General features: G+C 45.3%; 1 protein-coding gene across 1 annotated transcript in view; it reads right to left on the reverse strand.

The window, feature by feature from the left end:
- The window catches only part of LOC138580230 (asialoglycoprotein receptor 1-like), a 233674-nt gene that overhangs the window by 139706 nt on the left and 76284 nt on the right, over positions 1 to 17684 (reverse strand). Inside the window, exons 2-3 of the mRNA XM_069650599.1 lie at positions 9410 to 9528; positions 8144 to 8509 (exon numbers count right to left, since the gene is read on the reverse strand). Coding sequence (XP_069506700.1) covers positions 8144 to 8509; positions 9410 to 9528 — 485 coding nt within the window. The remainder of the gene's footprint in view (positions 1 to 8143; positions 8510 to 9409; positions 9529 to 17684) is intronic.

The raw sequence follows: 17684 nt of genomic DNA on the forward strand, positions 1-17684 counted from the left end.
TGGCATGTCCGCCTGGCTTGTGATGATGTGCTAATAGCGGCATGGCGTAAATTACAGACTCGAGGGTCGCACGCCCGCGGACTGGCCGCTATTAGTGGCACCGTACTTAGCGGTGCCGCAAATAGCGGTGAGCCAGGTCGAAATTTGGATGGGGATTTAACGTTACCGGTATTCCATTACCGGTAACGCTAAATCCCTACCGCCTACCGTGTAATGAGGCCCTAACACTTTCAGCACTGACACTAAATAAGAAAGAATAGGAATACCAAATAATGTGCCTTTCTGGAATTCTATACAATAATTGCTAGACTCATTAAAGGTTTATTTCAGGCAAACTTCAGGGGGTGAGTCACTGATTTAGTTTGTTCTTAAACACATCAACTCAGCCTTTCATCCTTCTGAAGTCGATAAATGAGTACCAACACAGGTTGGGTGATACTGGGTGTATATCTTTTCTAAATAAACCGTTTAAGCGTAAGTGCTATATAACAACACATCATTACCATTTGGCCATGGACGTCTGCTTGCATTCATAGTAATTTGGTAATATGGGCCTACACACGCTGATCTTAGCTATACATATGGCGATCCATTCTTGTATGAAATGTACATCACATTATAGTGATATCGTAACAATATTTTCCTATGTAATGCCACTTCCTGTTTTGTACACGGGTGAAAGGTCGTGCTCCATCGCTTCCTGCGATATCACTTTGGGGTGGGGTCAAATGACATCACTTCCTGTGATGTCATCACGGGGTCAATGGTCATGTGACGCCACTTCCACTACCCCTGGCATTTTGGTGAAATTACGTCCCTAGTCAACTTGTTGCCTTCAAGTGGCACACAAGAGTCTGACACTCTTTATTAGTTATTATTATTTAGTTCGAACTGAAACTGAATATCTTCATCAACTACAGAAACTTCCCCCCTATGAATGCCCCACATCTCGAGCTTGTCTTGGGTTGCATTGCGCATGTCATCTGTTTTACACATGTCCTGTAGTGGTTTGTTATGAAACTCTGAGGAGCCTTGAGTGTGCAAAAAGACCTTATTAGAAGTGTTAGAAATGCCATGTAGCACCGGCCGGCAGTGGATTGCACATGCCCCTACTACGTGGCATTGGTTATGGTGACTTGGCATCATGCCCAGAAAAAGTTGTATCACAGGACGCAAAGCCAATAGAAAAGGCCTACCATGACTGGGTGATCTACGATATGGACGTGAAAGGCAGGGATCAATGTTTTGCTTAGTCTGGCATACTTGCCAACATGACCCATTCCAATCTGTAGGTGCTTATCCAGTCCTGGTTTTGTTTTTTGCCTTCTGGGATTTGTAGTTCCGCGTTTTTACATTTTGTAACTCCGACTACAAGTCCCAGAATGCAAAGTAAAAACCAGGACTGGGTAAGCACCTACAGACTGGAAAGGGTCATGTTGGCAACTATGCTCTGGCCTCCAATACACATCCATTTAGATTGGCTGGAGTTGGACAACCATGGGCTTGAGCCTTTCTGACATTCATTTCTGTACTTAACATTCCAATTAGGAATACTTCTGCTAGTTGCATATTCAATGAAATGGTCACCCAGCACCTCGAAATGCTGCCAACATGCATAACTTTGGAAAAGTCTGAATTAGACTTTTTATTTCTGAGCCTCGTTGAAGCAAACGCCAGGTTTGGATGTGGCTGAAGCCGCTGTTGCAGTGGGACCAGGAATGTGAGTACTGCTCTATCCTGGTGCAGAATGACCTTGCAGTGGGACCAGGAATGTGAGTACTGCTCTATCCTGGTGCAGAATGACCTTGCAGTGGGACCAGGAATGTGAGTACTGCTCTATCCTGGTGCAGAATGACCTTGCAGTGGGACAAGGAATGTGAGTACTGCTCTATCCTGGTGCAGAATGACCTTGCAGTGGGACCAGGAATGTGAGTACTGCTCTATCCTGGTGCAGAATGACCCTTCGACCTCGTGTCAATTTTGCAGCTACCAGTAGCATCTTTAAATCCCGGCAGAGAAAGGAAAATGGTTTGATAGATTGCCTCTGTATTTTATTGATTTTGGCTTTACTGGTTTTAATGTATTCTACGATACTTATGGAGTGTATATATTAGCCCTAGCCTACTGTTACCTTACAATCCAGGGGTCTGCAACTTGCGGCTCTCAAGATGTTATGCACTACGACTGCATGGCCCCACGCTATTGAATATGCTGCCTTTTGCTGATGGGAACTATAATTGTGTATTTGTATAGCGCTTGTACACAAGTGACATGCTTCAAAGAGCTTTGTGAGATAGTGCAAAACATCTGAAGATCCAAAGGTCGCAGACCACTGTTATAATGTTTGGGCATGTATGTCTTTTTATTGCACTCTAGGATTTTATATTGCAATGGCTGACTCTGTTTTAATATTATTTGAGCTGGGATATGATCTATAACTGCTTAAGGCTGCATTGGCACCGCTGTCGTTAAGCCAAAAGAAAGAGTCTGTGGCATTGGCAGAAGGTCACATCCAAGAGTGCATTCCTCAAGTTCACTAGACCCCGCCCGTCATTGCTTGGCACTTCAGCTAGGACTTGAGCTAGCAACAACATCCTGTACCTCTCAGGCAGGAATTGGTTCAGATCAAAACCTTTTAGACTTAAACGAACCATGCCCCTTTCCTTTCTGGCGTGAAGTAGAAGTCCCTCCCCCACACCAGGACAAGGTCTCCAGTTACAGATTATAAAAAGGAGGTGCCTCTAAAATGAGCATAGCTCTGAAAATGCTGGCATAGAAAATGGGTGTAGGTTACCACTGGCTGAGGAAACTGGAGCACATAACCACATGGGCACTACCGAAACAAACAGACTCTAGTCAGCATCCATTGATGGCAATGGTGCGAAAAGCTCCACCCCTTCATGATTGGCGTCACGTGCACATCCCAGAATGGAGGAATGGAAAATACACACAGTTCAGCAAGGAGTCATTCTGCCTTCTTAGCCTCGGCCAAAACTGCAAGGGTAAAAAATATGAAAGCCTGACAAAAAAAACAGCCAAGGGGCAGAAAATACTTGCCAGAAGGAGTGTGCTACAACAAGGTATTCTCATTGGTTTAGGAGGGAGATTCGTGCCTAGAGCGTAAGAATACTGAATGCAGAGAAGTAACGGGCACTTCCCGATAGGTGACCCCAAGAATCGAGCTCGAACCACATCCCTAGGATAGAGAGATCAAAAAGTGAGCTGGGTGTTCCATACCTGAGCCTGTGTTGAAGGCAGGACTTGGGTTGGACGCTAAGCTGACTGAAGTAAAGCAGGATCCTGACGCACATCAGCTAGGGTCCAGCAAGTTACTTTATTCCAATTACATTAAGTTACAACAAGATGACACTGTAAGAAACACGGGCTCCTATCATCCAGGCAGGGGTTCTCCAACTGCCATGAACCACAAGCATTCTCTCACTCACACCATAACATTCTCTCACTCACACCACAACATTCTCTCACTCACACCATAACATTCTCTCACTCACGCATAACGTTCTCTCACTCACACCATAACATTCTCTCAATCACACCATAAAATTCTCTCACTCACACCATAACGTTCTCTCAATCACACCATAAATTCTCTCACTCACACCATAAGGTGCTCTCAATCACACCATCAAATTCTCTCAATCACACCATAACAATCTCTTACTCACACCATAACGTTCTCTCAATCACACCATAAAATTCTCTCAATCACACCATAACATTCTTTCAATCACACCATCAAATTCTCTCACTCACACCATAATCTTCTCTCACTCACACCATAACATTCTCTCACTCACACCATAACATTCTCTCACTCACACCATAACGTTCTCTCACTCACACCATAACATTCTCTCACTCACACCATAACATTCTCTCACTCACACCATAACGTTCTCTCACTCACACCATAACATTCTCTCAATCACACCATAAAATTCTCTCACTCACACCATAACGTTCTCTCAATCACACCATAAAATTCTCTCACTCACACCATAACGTTCTCTCACTCACACCATAACATTCTCTCACTCACACCATAACGTTCTCTCAATAACACCATAAAATTCTCTCAATCACACCATCAAATTCTCTCACTCACACCATAACGTTCTCTCACTCACACCATAACATTCTCTCAATCACACCATAAAATTCTCTCACTCACACCATAACGTTCTCTCACTCACACCATAACATTCTCTCAATCACACCATAAAATTCTCTCACTCACACCATAACGTTCTCTCACTCACACCATAACATTCTCTCACTCACACCATAACGTTCTCTCACTCACACCATAACATTCTCTCAATCACACCATAAAATTCTCTCACTCACACCATAACGTTCTCTCAGGCACACCCACCATTCTCTGACATCACCACCTTCCTGCATCCATCCCCAAGCACTATACAACACATTTCCCTTATTTCCAAATCTCACCACACATCAAGGAGCACCTCATAACACCCCCACCCTTTCCTTACACAGTCCGACCATCCATCACACACACACACACACATGGAAACACACGTCACGCATTCACGCTACAACTGATCCCCACCGCACACTGATGACACAAAAGACTTGTGAATAGCGATGGGGCGGCACAGACTTCTCTGAGGAGAACAAGAGCAAGTTGGGGCCATATGCCCTTACCCTCACACAAAGGGAGAAAACACCTTCCACCAACTAACACTCCTCCTTAACGAACATCACGTGTGGCTGAACATCAACACCCACACCTCACACCTCTCACACACACCCGTTGAACAAGGGGTGGAACTCTGGATAAGACGGAGGGATCACCCCTCCCCCCTCTCTACCTGGAATGATCTTCTAGCAACCACTCTCTATGGCTAGCTCAAGCACTTCAGATCAGACACCTACGCAAACACACCTTTTTAATGAGCGGTGTCGCTCAGCAGATGCTGCGACCATGCAGACACCCACACTCCTGCAGACATGCCATTACAGGAACGCAGCTGCCTAGTCTATGAAACTTGTCAATGAGGCCAGACCCTTCCTTTCCAGAGACAACAGCCTAACGATAGCCTGAGGAGTAATCGTCGCCAGGCTTGACTATTGTAATGTCCTTTTTACTGGGACCTCCTCCGGCAATGCAAGAAAACGCCAAACCATTCCGAATAATGCCCTACACGCTGCCCTCAATATCCCTCGATCAGAGAACATCTCGACAGCTAGGAGAGCTGCCCACTGGTTACTGGTGAAGGAAAGAATTCTGTTCAAGGCTTTATCTATCACCCACAAATGCATCTCTAACACTGCCCCATCCTATTTATCACATCTCTAACACTGCCCCATCCTATTTATCACAGAACATCACCAAAGTACAATCCAAAAGGGCAACACGTGCCATATACTCCCACAGACTACTCCAACCCAAGTTCAAACGAACTAAAGCCGGTGGCTCTAGTTTTCCAGTCCTAGCTGCTAAATATTAGAAGGCCCTACCACCTGGCCTCAGAGCCGAAGAATCCTACTGGGTCTGCCGAAAAGACCCAAAGACATGGCTATTCAACCGGCATGACCCCACGTTGCATCCTTAACCCTGCACTGCGGTAGACACCAAGGTTATCCCCCACAGATGTTACCCCCCACAGATTATTTACATGTTGCCTAACATGTAAATAATTTGGATGAGTGTAATGTATTATCCATGCTTGTAAATAACTGCTGTAACTTTTCTTTGTATTATGTTTTACACACCTGTAACTATTTGAATATCAATGCCAAAGCTGTCTGTAACCACGCCGTGATACCCCAGGGTCTGGGCGTGTAACAAATGAAAAAAATAAAATTAAAATAAAAGATGCCTACCCCTCTAATCCCCCAACTACCTTGCCAAGCTACTCCCTGTATATGTACTTGCTGTTCACCTTGTAACTCTGTAACGCATGCCTACCCCTACCCAGGGCCCATATAACTGGTAAAGCGCCCTGATGCCCAAGGGTTTGTGTGTGCTATATAAATGAAGAAATAAATGTCATGCATTAATCATTAATCCTGTGGCCTTTCGGAAATCTATAGCTAACAATGGTGAAGCTGCCCAGTCTTTAACAGTTCCTTGTTGAGACTATTTCTACCCAATGCATGTTCGGTTGCTCCTTGAGATAGAGGGAAAAGCAGGACATGAAGTACAGAAAAGTCTTCATTCCTTCCTGGATCGGATCCCTCCAATATTTGGCCAACTAGAAGGTTTATGCCCACAAGAGAGCTGATGGGAACCCATAGCTGGGGTGAATACTCCTTGTTTGGTGGCTCAATTTCATGCTTTCCTCCTTGGTCATCTGAAGGGATGTTTGTGGAAAGCATTGTCAGACAAAAGCACCCACTCAGCCACTTCACTTAGCCTGCCTAGTATACCATTTCAACGTGGGAATGGTATGCATGGTGCATTAGTCTGAGGTCTGTCCTCACCATCCTCACCATGGGATAGCATTTAATGCTGTGCCTCTTGGAATCTGGCCATTTTACTATTCGCACAGTGTCACAGGCTTGGCAGATGACAAACCCATTTGACGCCATATTGGACTCCAGACTTCAGCAGGCCCATAGAGATGATGGGAGGTGGCATCTTGGCCGTACTTTCTTCATTGTGTTGTGTTCTTGTGGATGGTTGCCGACGTGACATGCACATGACAGCCATTTTGTTGAGGCAACAGTATTTGATCAGCATAGTTTGGGTGGTCTGTGATCCACAACTAAGTCCGACTCTTTCTGCTGTGTTTTCAGTGTTTTAGACCTAGTTCTCCTCTGGATTTCTGGTAACTTCTCTAATTGCATCTTATCCATTTGGTGAAACATTTGGCTTCCTGCACCCCCCTTCTTTGCTCTCCTTACTCCCTGGCTTGTTTCATTTGGTTTGTGGACCTGGACCTTCCTTTTGCCTCTTCCTTCCTCTGTGTGTTGAGTCCACCTGAGTATTATCCGCGTGCTGGCGGTTTGTATATGATGTTACCAACACTCTTCAACTGGCAGATTTCTACCTACCTTCCTAAGCAAGATTGGGGGTCAGGAGAGTCCCAACAGTAGGACTGAAGCGGCTCAGGCAAAATAATAAGGTCACTTTTATATTGTATTTGAATGTAATTAGTGTTTGTAATTATTAATATCAGCTTGTCTCAGGTGCATAATTTATGTATTCCATTAGCTGTTTATACAATACTTTGTATTTTGTTTTTTTTTCTGTGTGGGTAGTGCAGTTGCATTTAGATATCAGTCTGGTCTTTTTTCCCATTAATAGGCTCAGGCTAATTAAAGGCACACAAGATATAACACCCCACTTAGCGCTGCTTGATACCTTCGCTCACTGTGAGGGCGCCAATTCAACGCAGTGGCATGAGTTCTACTAAGGTCCTTTCCTTTTCTACTTTCTAATTGCTCAAATTAGTTTCTGCATTTGTTTTTGGGATTTTCGGCGATTACAACTTTAATTCCTCAGGGTGACTGCAAACAAGAAATGCCATTAGCTCAGTACTCTCCTATACATAATATCAATTATTTCAGCCCTTCACAGGTAACCCAGAGATCTTTGCACCCCTTTACCTAGAATGCCTAGAATTGATTCAGTCTGTGCATAGTGGCCAGGTGCTCTGTGCTGGCCCCACCTTTAATAACAGGCATAAACTATTGTGTACCAAGTGATATGGACGTCTCGGTCTCCTCTCTGCCGTACAAACCAACCATCCCCACTGTCAACATATTGGGCTCCCAAAATCTACTAGCCCACCCACATTGGCGAGGAGATTTTATGAAGAACGAGTAGCATTTGCATGATACTTGACCTTGCTGGCGAGCATGGGGCTGTTTAAAACTTTTATTTGACATTTAATGCAAACAATTCTTTTCGCTTTCGTAGTAAATTGTAAATAAGTTTCAATGTGCATGGCTGGCCTTTGAGTGACAGCATTGCACCAAATATGATGTTTGCTTATGGTTACATGCACCATTTAACAGAAAGCACTGGTAAATATTTTTTCCCCCGTCAACCTTGGAGGTCGAGGATATATGCTAAAGAACTCTCCCTGTAGCACTAGTGAGATTTTTAACAAATTGCAAAGCCTGCCATATACAAGTGCACTTAGCTTACTAGGGTCTCTTGGGTCCATGGTCTTGTTGCAGTTTTGGTAGAGAAAGCTGTTCTTGGACAAGAAGAGGCTGTTCTGCTGCATATTATTGCACTTCTCTTGCACCTCCACGTAGTGCTCCAAGACCCGCTGCTTCTGCTCACGCTCAGCTTCTACCTCCATCAGGAACTGCTTATGGTTGGCTATCAGGTTGGGCACAGTCTGTTCTTGCAGCACTCGACACTCTTTCTCCAGGGAAGAGCGGTTGCGCACTGCTTCCTCCCGCTGCAACCGCTCTATGACCAGTTCCTGCTCAAGGCGGCTGCTATTCGCACGGAAAACGTCAAGCACTTCTGCTTCTTGGGCCAGGCGGGCATTCGCATGCAGATCTGTGAATGGGAGAGAGCGAAAGTGGAGACACAAGCCAACCAGTGAAATAAAATGTCTTCTGCAGTACCCCATTCCAGCACTTGCCCTCGGGCACCACTTCCTGACTAGCCTACTGAGGCTGGTCCACCCCTTCCCCACGCTTGATGACCCCTCCCATGTTCTTTCCCTGCGCACTTGCCCTCCTTAACTCCCTAGCACTTATCCAGCTCCATCCCCTGGGGTCCCCTCCCTAGCACTTATCCAGCTCCAGCTTCTTGGGGTCCCCTACCCCTTGCACTTTCCCCCCATACCTCCAAGCCCGCTGTTTCCCTTCGCCCTGTCATGCACCTCCCACACTTGCGCGTTTTGGTTATTTCACTTGCACTATTTGAATGTCACAAGGCCTAGTAGGACCTTATATAGTTGTTTTCCCCCTCTTTCCCCTCCTCCCCCTTTTTCTGTCTTGTGGCGCCTGGAAACACTTACTGCTGTTTTGGCGCCATACAAATGTTCAATAAATAAATAAATAAAATGAAGAGCATGCAGTTCATCTGCATGGAGCAGGGCACACTGATATTGGGGAACTTTAGGATGAAAATGCAGTTTCATGCACGTTTTCCCTGTGATTTCTTTGGTCAATAGAAGTTTTGACTGTTGAACGTGGCTGTGCTGTGTGCCTGTCAGTGCATATTGCTCCAATGCTGCCTGTGTCTATCCTTCTGTGTATCTACCAATCTGTATCCTTCTGTACCTGATGTTGTGTTTCCTGCTCTGAACCTGTCTGTGTGCATCCTACTCAGTGCCTACATGTTTGCATCATATTCTGTCTCTGTCTGCACTGATCGCCATGCTTCTTTAGGCTATCTGCCCACCTATCTGCTTCTACGGTGGTTTGCTTGTGAGCGGGAACTGGTACTCACACATGCACAGTAGTGATATGCTCGCGGTCAGCAGCAGAAGCACGAGAAGGAGGGAGCCCAGTAACAGACCACGCATCAGATGTGTCCGGAAACCTGAGGGTGTAAAAGTCCTGCAGACCCTGTGAAACAAAAGAGACTGGTCAGATGTCACTGCAGAGATCTTCTTCAAGCCCTGTGTTTGTTTGTTTCTTTATTTGTAGCGCACGCCAGACCCAAAGGTATCAGGGCGCGAGGACAAGAATACTTTAGGCTTACAAGTTACAAGGTTACACAGTCACAGAGGTACAGAACAAAGGCAATACAGCAAGTAATACATTACATAGCAGAGCAGAGTATAGCAGAACATAGTATACTATGGCTCGTTCCCCTTGAGCCACTTGATGCAGTTTACCCTAACGTGTGGGTAGGTTTGGTCAAGCCTTAAGGTGGGCGGGAGGGAGTTGCACAATTGTGCAGCTTTGACAGGGAAGCTGTTCCCTCCAGTTGTAGTCATTTTGGATGGGGGGACAGCTAGGCAGTTCATGTAGGCTGCTCTCATGGGTCTTAATGTAGATCTTCATTTTAACCTTTCAGTGAGATAGCTAGGTGCTAGGTTATTAAGGCATTTAAATGTAAGGGAAGCAGTTTAAAGTTTCATTTTGTCAGTTGTGGGTAGCCAGTTGGATTGCTTGCTAAATGTTGTGGTATGTTCTCTTTTCGAGATTCCTAGTGCCACTCGTAGGGCATTATTTTGTAGGGTTTGGTTTTTCTGCGTGATGTATTCATTAGCTCCTAGATAGAGAGCGTTACAATAATCCAGTTTGGATAACATGAGTGCTTGTGCCAGCTTGGTGCAACTGTTTGAGGACAGGTAAGGTTTAGCTGATCGGATTAGCTTACAAGTGTAGGCTGTGGAAGAAGCCATAGCGTTCACTTGTTTTGCTAAGGTTAGGCTAGAGTCGAGGTAAAAACCTAGTGTTTATACCTCCTTAGCCACTTTAATGATGTGGCTGTCTATGACAAAGGATGAGTGGTCTTTACTAAGGGCTTCATTACAATCTTTGCGGAATGGGTTAACAGGCTCCGCTAATGGAGGCGGACCCGTTAAACCCATTCCGCAAGATTACGAGGTCCCCTCGCGGGACCCGGTAAGGACGCCTGGTAAAACCAGTAAAACCAGGCGTCCTTACCGGGTCCCGCGAGGGGACCAGGTAGGGGACCAGGGAGCAAACAACGGGCCGGTCGTAATCGGCCCGTTGTTAGCTCCCGCTCCCATTCCCATTGAGCCCTATGGGGGCTCAAATGGGAATGGGGAAGGTCCGGTTCCCTGAATGGGGAATTACCGGGCCATTCCGAGTTCGGAGGGCCCGGTAATTCCTCCCTCCGGGAACCCGGACCCGGTTTTGGAGGCAGCCATGGTGCCAATAGCGCCATGGCTACCGCCAAACCCGTAATGAGGCCCTACGTTTCTTGATGTTGTATGTTGTGTGTAGTCCCCAGCATGATGAGTTCCGTTTTGTCATCATTCAGGCATAGATCATGACGTGCCATCAATGCCTGGATGATGAGGTATATTCTATTCACCAAGGCCAAATCCAGTTTGTAATCCCCAGAAAGTGGGATCAGAATCTCGGTGTCATCTGCAGAGTTAGTGTAGGTGACGCCCAGATAGTCTAAATCATCAAACAGGGGCTTAGTAAAAATATTATACATGGTGGGAGACACACACGATCCCTGGGGCACGCCGCATGTGATTGGCGCAGGGTCAGCAGCTCCTGAGGTAGAGAAGACCCTCATTGTTCTCTCACTTAAGAATGATTTAATCCATGCTATGGCTTGTGGCTTGTGGCGATAAGTGTGCTGCTGATTCTAGATGGTTGCAGAGCACTCTGTGATCCACCAGGTCGAATGCTGCTGAGAGACCCAGAAGGAGGAGCAATGCAGTTTTTCCTTGGTCTCTCTGCTCATCGACCTGTGCTTTGAGATCGATAAGTGCTGTTTCAGTACCGTGTTGCGGTCTGAAACCTGACTGCCTAGTACCTAGGAGTTGGTGCAGCTCCAGGAATTTTTGGATCTGTAGGTAGGCCACTTTATCTAGGATCTTTAGTACAAAGGGCACAGCAGTGATCGGCCTGTAATTTGTTGGTATAGCCGGGTCCAGTGTTTGCTTCTTAAGGAGGGGAAGGACCAAAGATTCCTCTAGGTTGCTGGGTATAGTGCCTTAGGTGAATGAGGAGTTGATTAATTTCGTGATGAACTGGGCTAGGTCTCTGGCCGTGTCTTTTAATATTTGAGCCGGGCAGTTGTCACCTCGGCAGTTTGAAGGGTTCAAAGATAGGATTATTTTTTCTACCTCCAGTATGGAAACTTTAGTAAAGTTAAATCTTTGTTCAGGTTTGGCATTGGTAGGTGAGTTATTAGATTGGCTAGTTGCCGAGGGAATATTTCGTTTTTTCTTGTCAATTTTGACTTGGAGTGTGGCAATTTTATCACTAAGGGCCTTCTGAATGTTAGAACACCATGTTTTATTTTTGTCACAATTATCAGGTGATGTGATGGGATTCTCTAGCTCTTACAATATTGTAAAGAGCTCCTTAGTTCCTGATTTAGCTTGCACTATTCTGTTATCATAACTTTCCTTTTTGGCACGTTTTATTTCAAGTTTGTATTTTGTGGAGATGCTGATGAGGGTGGCTTTATTTGTCTCTGATGGTAGTAGCCTCCAGGCAGATTCGCACTTGCGTTTTTCTATCCTTAGTGATTTTAGATGAGGGGTAAACCAGGCATTTAGCTGTGCTCTAGGTTTGCTGTTTCTCATTTTTAGTGGAGCGATGTTGTCCTGGGCATTGGACATGACAGTATTAAATTCGTTGATTAGAGATAAGGGATCTAATGTGTCCGGAAGTGAGTTTAAAGTTGGAAGGATTCGTAGTAATAGCTTGTCTGTTGTTATATTTTTTTGTTTCTTGCTAGCGTAGGGGGTGCCAGAGTATTATTTTGAGGTAGGAGGATTTTAGCGTTTACTGAGAGAGCTATAAGAGCATGGTCTGTCCAAACTTGTGGGCAGACGGAGGTGATGGTTGTGTTGCAGTTGTGGTTCGCCATCCAATCGAGTGTGCAGCCTTTCTCATTGGTCGGCTGTGTCACTCTTTGGGTGAAGCCAAGCTCTGATAGGACATTGGCAATGTTAGTGGCTTGTACGTCTTTGTGATCATTGAAGCCTAGGTTCAAATCTCCTAATAAGAGGCCTTGTGATGAGTTTTTTAGATTATCTGAGAGGATGGTGGTTATGTCCTCCTCAAAGGTACCAATGGGTCCTGGTGGCCTATAGATGAGGTGTAAGTTGATAGTTTGTGAGTTAGCTGTTAGGAGCCGTTAGGGACTCACATGATTTTGTATGCATAGGTGCTTCTATCCGTATAGAGAGATTAGTTTTGGCGATGGTGGCAAGGCCTCCTCTGTGGAAATTAGTTCTATCTTCTCAGAAGATGGTGTAATTGGTCGGCACTACAAGCATCAGGGCTGGGCCAGCCGCTTGACGTAGCCAAGTCTCTGTAATGGCTAGGAAATCATAGTTGCCTGTTTGAATAATGTCGGCAATTTCTGTAGCATGAGCTATTAATGACCTGGCATTAATAAGTGCTCCTATGGTGGTAGGGCTGTCTGTGGGCACTATAGGTGTGGCAGGTCTATTCGGTTTGGCTATCTTATTATGGTTAGTGGTGTCACTTGGTGAGGAGCGATTTAGTTTGGTTATGTCCTTCTGAAGACTTCTACTATAGGTACATCCAGTAATGTGCCTGGCTAACAGTTCATATATTTTTGGTAGTCTTGCGCGCAATTTGGAGTTCCTTTGTATGAGGTCACAAGGAATATTGGTTATAGTAGGGTTATGATAAGGTATCTTTTCTAGAGTTGGCATGTCCAGTCTAGTAATGCAGTTATGTTTTTTAGAGGTCATGCCTTCGGAGGGTGGGCTCACAAGGGTCATTATAGGCCTAAGAGCAGTCAAGTACAGTAGGATGACAAACATTATAAACTGGTATTTTATGAGTAACTCAGGAAGTGGTCAGCAGTGCTAGGGTTAATACATTGTGCAGGTCGCGCTAAACAGAAGCGTATATATTGCATTTGGTAGGAAACCAGGTTACTCACAGTACAGTTTGAAAAACTCTAATTGCAAGTATAGTACATTCGCGGTATCCTTAATATTCTTGATTAGCAAAGTAGATATTGTGCTAGCTATATTGGGCACTCACCATTACATGCATGCATGTGCAGTCATCGAATTCCTAGTCAACAGTAGCATTAACTATAAGAATCACATGTGGTCAGACATTCATTATGCAGTGTATAAAATGTACGTTTTGTTGTTGGGCGAGGGTTGACTGTATTAGTCACTAACAAGTGCAGGTGCACTTCCGTAACGAGCTTGGGATGTTAGCAGTAGGCTTGGTCTCGGTGGGTGTGCTGGATTGGGTTTAGGAGGGCAGATTGTTGTAATCTTCGCTGGTCTTTAGGTATGTCTTCCTGCCTTAAGGGTATCAGTGGTTCTGTTAAGCTCAGCATGGCAGAGCAGCATAGGCTTAACTCCCAGGAGGTAGAGCAGGGTTGTTGACAGATACAGTATGCACTTTTCACAAATACCAAATGAGAGAATGCCCACACGCTACTTTTTATATAAAGAAATAATTTGTATACAAGAAAAGGCAAACAATAAGACACTGCACTAACAGGTAAGTGTACTTTGCAAAATAAATGCAACACTGTAAAAGGTAAGTAGTAAAAGTTTCATAGTTTTTCAGAGTGCAATGAAGATTGGTTCCTAGAAGGGAAAATACAATTACAGGTAAGTAAAACACTCTCCCTGACTTTGCCAGAAAGAGTTTTGGGAAGAGAAAAATGGTTACCAGTTGTGCGGATTTTGTGGAAATGTTACCTTCTTTGAAAGTGTCCAAAGGAACGGTTTCTGGAGTTTGGGTGGAGTGGAAGCCACATGCAACCCCTGCCCAAATCGGCCCTTTCGGGTAGGGGGTTATAGGCAGGTGCATGTAGGGGCTAAGGTAAAGGAAGAGCTAAAAGCAAGAACTAAGATATGCAAAATTACCTTCATGGTGACTCAGGTTCTCTTAGTCCAGGCTCTGCCTCCGTCACATCTGGTTGGGAACACCTGCATCTGCAGGCAGGTCAGAAAAGCTGGCTGCAAAAGATAGCCGTCACTTTAAGAACTTTTGATGGGGTAGGGCCTACGTCACGTGTACGTACCTACGTGCGCCGGGCGCACACCTTACCCCAATCTCACCAACGTTCCACAAACAGTTCCTGTGGTTCCGCCGATGGCAGTAGAATTTAAGTATATGCTTATTGTTGTGGATGGCTGGGTGGGTGTTGTGAAGGAGGGAGAGCCTGGACTAAGAGAACCTGAATCACCATGAAGATAATGTTTCACTTCTCTTTCGTCCTGGCTCTCCCTCCTTCCCAACTGGTTGGGAGTAGACTAAAAAGCTTTAGAATAAGTAAGGGTAGATGAGATAGCATGTACGGAAGTCAGGCAAACAAGTTGTGGTGCACCTCTTAGCCGGATTTTGCATCATTTCTAGAAGATGTACCCATAGCATAGTGCTTGCAAAAAGCAAGTGTGGTAGCCCAGGTAGCCGCTTTACAGATGTCTACAATGGGAACATGCCTGGTGAAGGCTGCAGATGCAGCCTGGGCTCTAGTGGAATGAGCCCGAAGTCTCTGTGGATTCATTCACAAGCCCTTTAATGTCATAAGCCTTGGAGTTACAGGAGACAACCCATCTGGCAATGGATGCCTAGGTGCCGTATTGTCGGGAGAAGGACCACCGTAAGTAATGAAGAGCTGGTCTGCCTTTCTAAACGGTTTGGTCCTTTTTAAATAACATTTCAAAATTCTTAACACATCTAGGTTACACAAGGTCTCTTCGGGCACAGAAGCATGCGGTCTAGGAAGAAAGACAGGAAGACATATTTCCTGATTTAAATGAAATTAGTAAACCACCTTAGATAGAAAGGAGGGGACAGTACAGAGGACTACTTTATCCTCATGGAATACTAAACAAGGTTCCTTTGAGGAGAGATCTTGGAGCTCTCCAATCCTTCTAGCCGAAGTAATGGCTACTAAGAATCCTGTTTTCCAAGTTAGAAAATCTAATTCACATGAGGCCATAGGCTCAAATGGATTTCGCTTTGGGCTGACAAGACCACGCTGAGATCCCACTGAAGTGGAGGTTCATGAATAGGGGTTGCAAGCGTAGAAGGCCCTCAAAGTGCCATTTAATTGCTTTGTTGGAAAGAGTGAAGGACTTATGTTCTCTATTTAGGTAAGCACCAGTAGCTGATAAGTAATGTTTGCAAGTGACTTCTTTGACACCAGTGGAAACTAGATAAGACATGAAGAACATGCCATTATTAATAGATGCCTTTAGAGGGTTAAGGTCTTGGCCCAAGGTCCAGTAACAGAACCGTAACCATTTGGTATGATATTGCTTCTTAGTGGAAGCTTTCCTAGAAGCTGACATGATGGTTATATTTTGCTCTGACAAATGTAAGTGGGAGAAGGCTACTTTTCCGGAACCAGGTCTTCAAGTTCAGCAATTCACGGGAGGGATGAAGGACCTGCCCCTTCTGTTGAGTGAAAAGATCTCTTGATGATGGGAGATCTAGTTTGGAAGTCCCCTCTAATTGTAGGAGGTCTCGAAACCAAATCTGGTGAGGCTAGAACGGGCATATTAGAATCATTGTCCGATTCTGCGATGTTTTGAATTTGAGCAATATTTGGTGTATTAATGGGAGAGGTGGGAACGCATAAAGTGTTAGGTTTGACCAATCCAGATGTAGAGCATCCCCCGGGGAGTGAAGACGTTGACCTTGCCTTGATGCAAACTGAGGACTAAGAGAGTTGTGTTGGTTGGCAAAGAGGTCTACTGATGGATGGCCCCACTTATGAAATATCATCTTTGCTACTGATGGCTTCAGCTCCCACTCGTGCGGAGCAGATTGTAACCTGCCTGGTTTGTCTGCTAGGACATTCTTCTTTCCCTCCAGATAGGACGCCAACAAGAAAATGTGATTTTGAATGGCCGAATACCAAATCTTCTATGCTAGGAGACACAGGAGAAGGGAACAAGTAACCCACTGCTTGTTGATATAAAACATTCCAGTGGTATTGTCCGTTAGAATCTTGACCACCTTCCCTTGAAGTGAGGGAAGAAATTACTTTAGAGCAAGAAATATGGCTCTTAGTTCCAGGACATTTATGTGGTCCTTCTTTTCCTGAGAGGACCAAAGACCGTGGGCGGTTAAGCTTAGACAATGGGCTCCCCAACCGTACTCTGACAAGTCCGTTGTTATAACTATTTGGTGCAGAGGAGGCTGAAAGGGAGACCCGATTAACAGGTTCTCTGGGGAGTTCCACCAGAGAAGTGAATCCCGAACTTGTTTTGAAATTTTAATTATCATTGTCTGTGAATGCAACAGCTGGTTCCAGATGCAAGCCAGATGCCACTGGACAGGTCTCATATTGTTACACTCACCTGGTATCCACAGGGACGCCACCCAGCCGGGTTACTCGCTGGTATGCTTCTCAGCTTTGCCCTGATGTGGTCTGCAGGGAAGGTTCTGCCTGAAAATACAGGAGGACTGTGTTCAAGACTGACCGACTGGGGTAATTATCCTCCCTCCACCCCCGTATGCTTTCAGTCCCTCTGGCGCCCTCTCCTCACCTTGTGGTAGAATTAGGCGTGCTCTCCATCCTGCCTTCTTTGCAGGGGCCCCTTGTCTTTCATGGGCAAGTGCGGTCCAGTTACTTCACTGACGCCGGCCCGTTTGATATTGTTCAGGTAGGTCTTATTGCTGTTCTTTAGTTTTGTTGCTATCCTGCATGCCTTTCTTTGTTTAAAATGTCTCTTTTTTCTCCCTTAGGTATGCAGAGCTTCAGCGCGGCGAACAGGCTTGGTTGAGCCCGCTGGTAAATCATGCGCATTAAGAGCGCTATGATGCGGTAAGTAAGCGCTATGCGCAGAGCTGCGAAGTCTTGCCTTTGCTAACCTGTATTTTCCTTCCTTGTAGGTCGCAGTGTTCTTCAGCGTGAGTCGAATGTCTGGAGTGGTGCCAGCCAAGAGGCGACCAGCCAGGTAAGCCTTTTGAGCAGTTCGTAATTTGTAAATGTCTCTACTGCTTTCTTTAATGTTGCCTCTATCTTCCTCTTTCAGGTCGTTCTGTCCGGGAGGCATGCAGATTCTTGGAAGCTGTTCTCAGTAGCTGCAAGTGTCTAA

The sequence above is a fragment of the Ambystoma mexicanum genome, chromosome 3p, assembly GCF_040938575.1.
Source record: "Ambystoma mexicanum isolate Mex_15411 chromosome 3p, UKY_AmexF1_1, whole genome shotgun sequence".
Lineage (NCBI taxonomy): Eukaryota > Metazoa > Chordata > Amphibia > Caudata > Ambystomatidae > Ambystoma > Ambystoma mexicanum.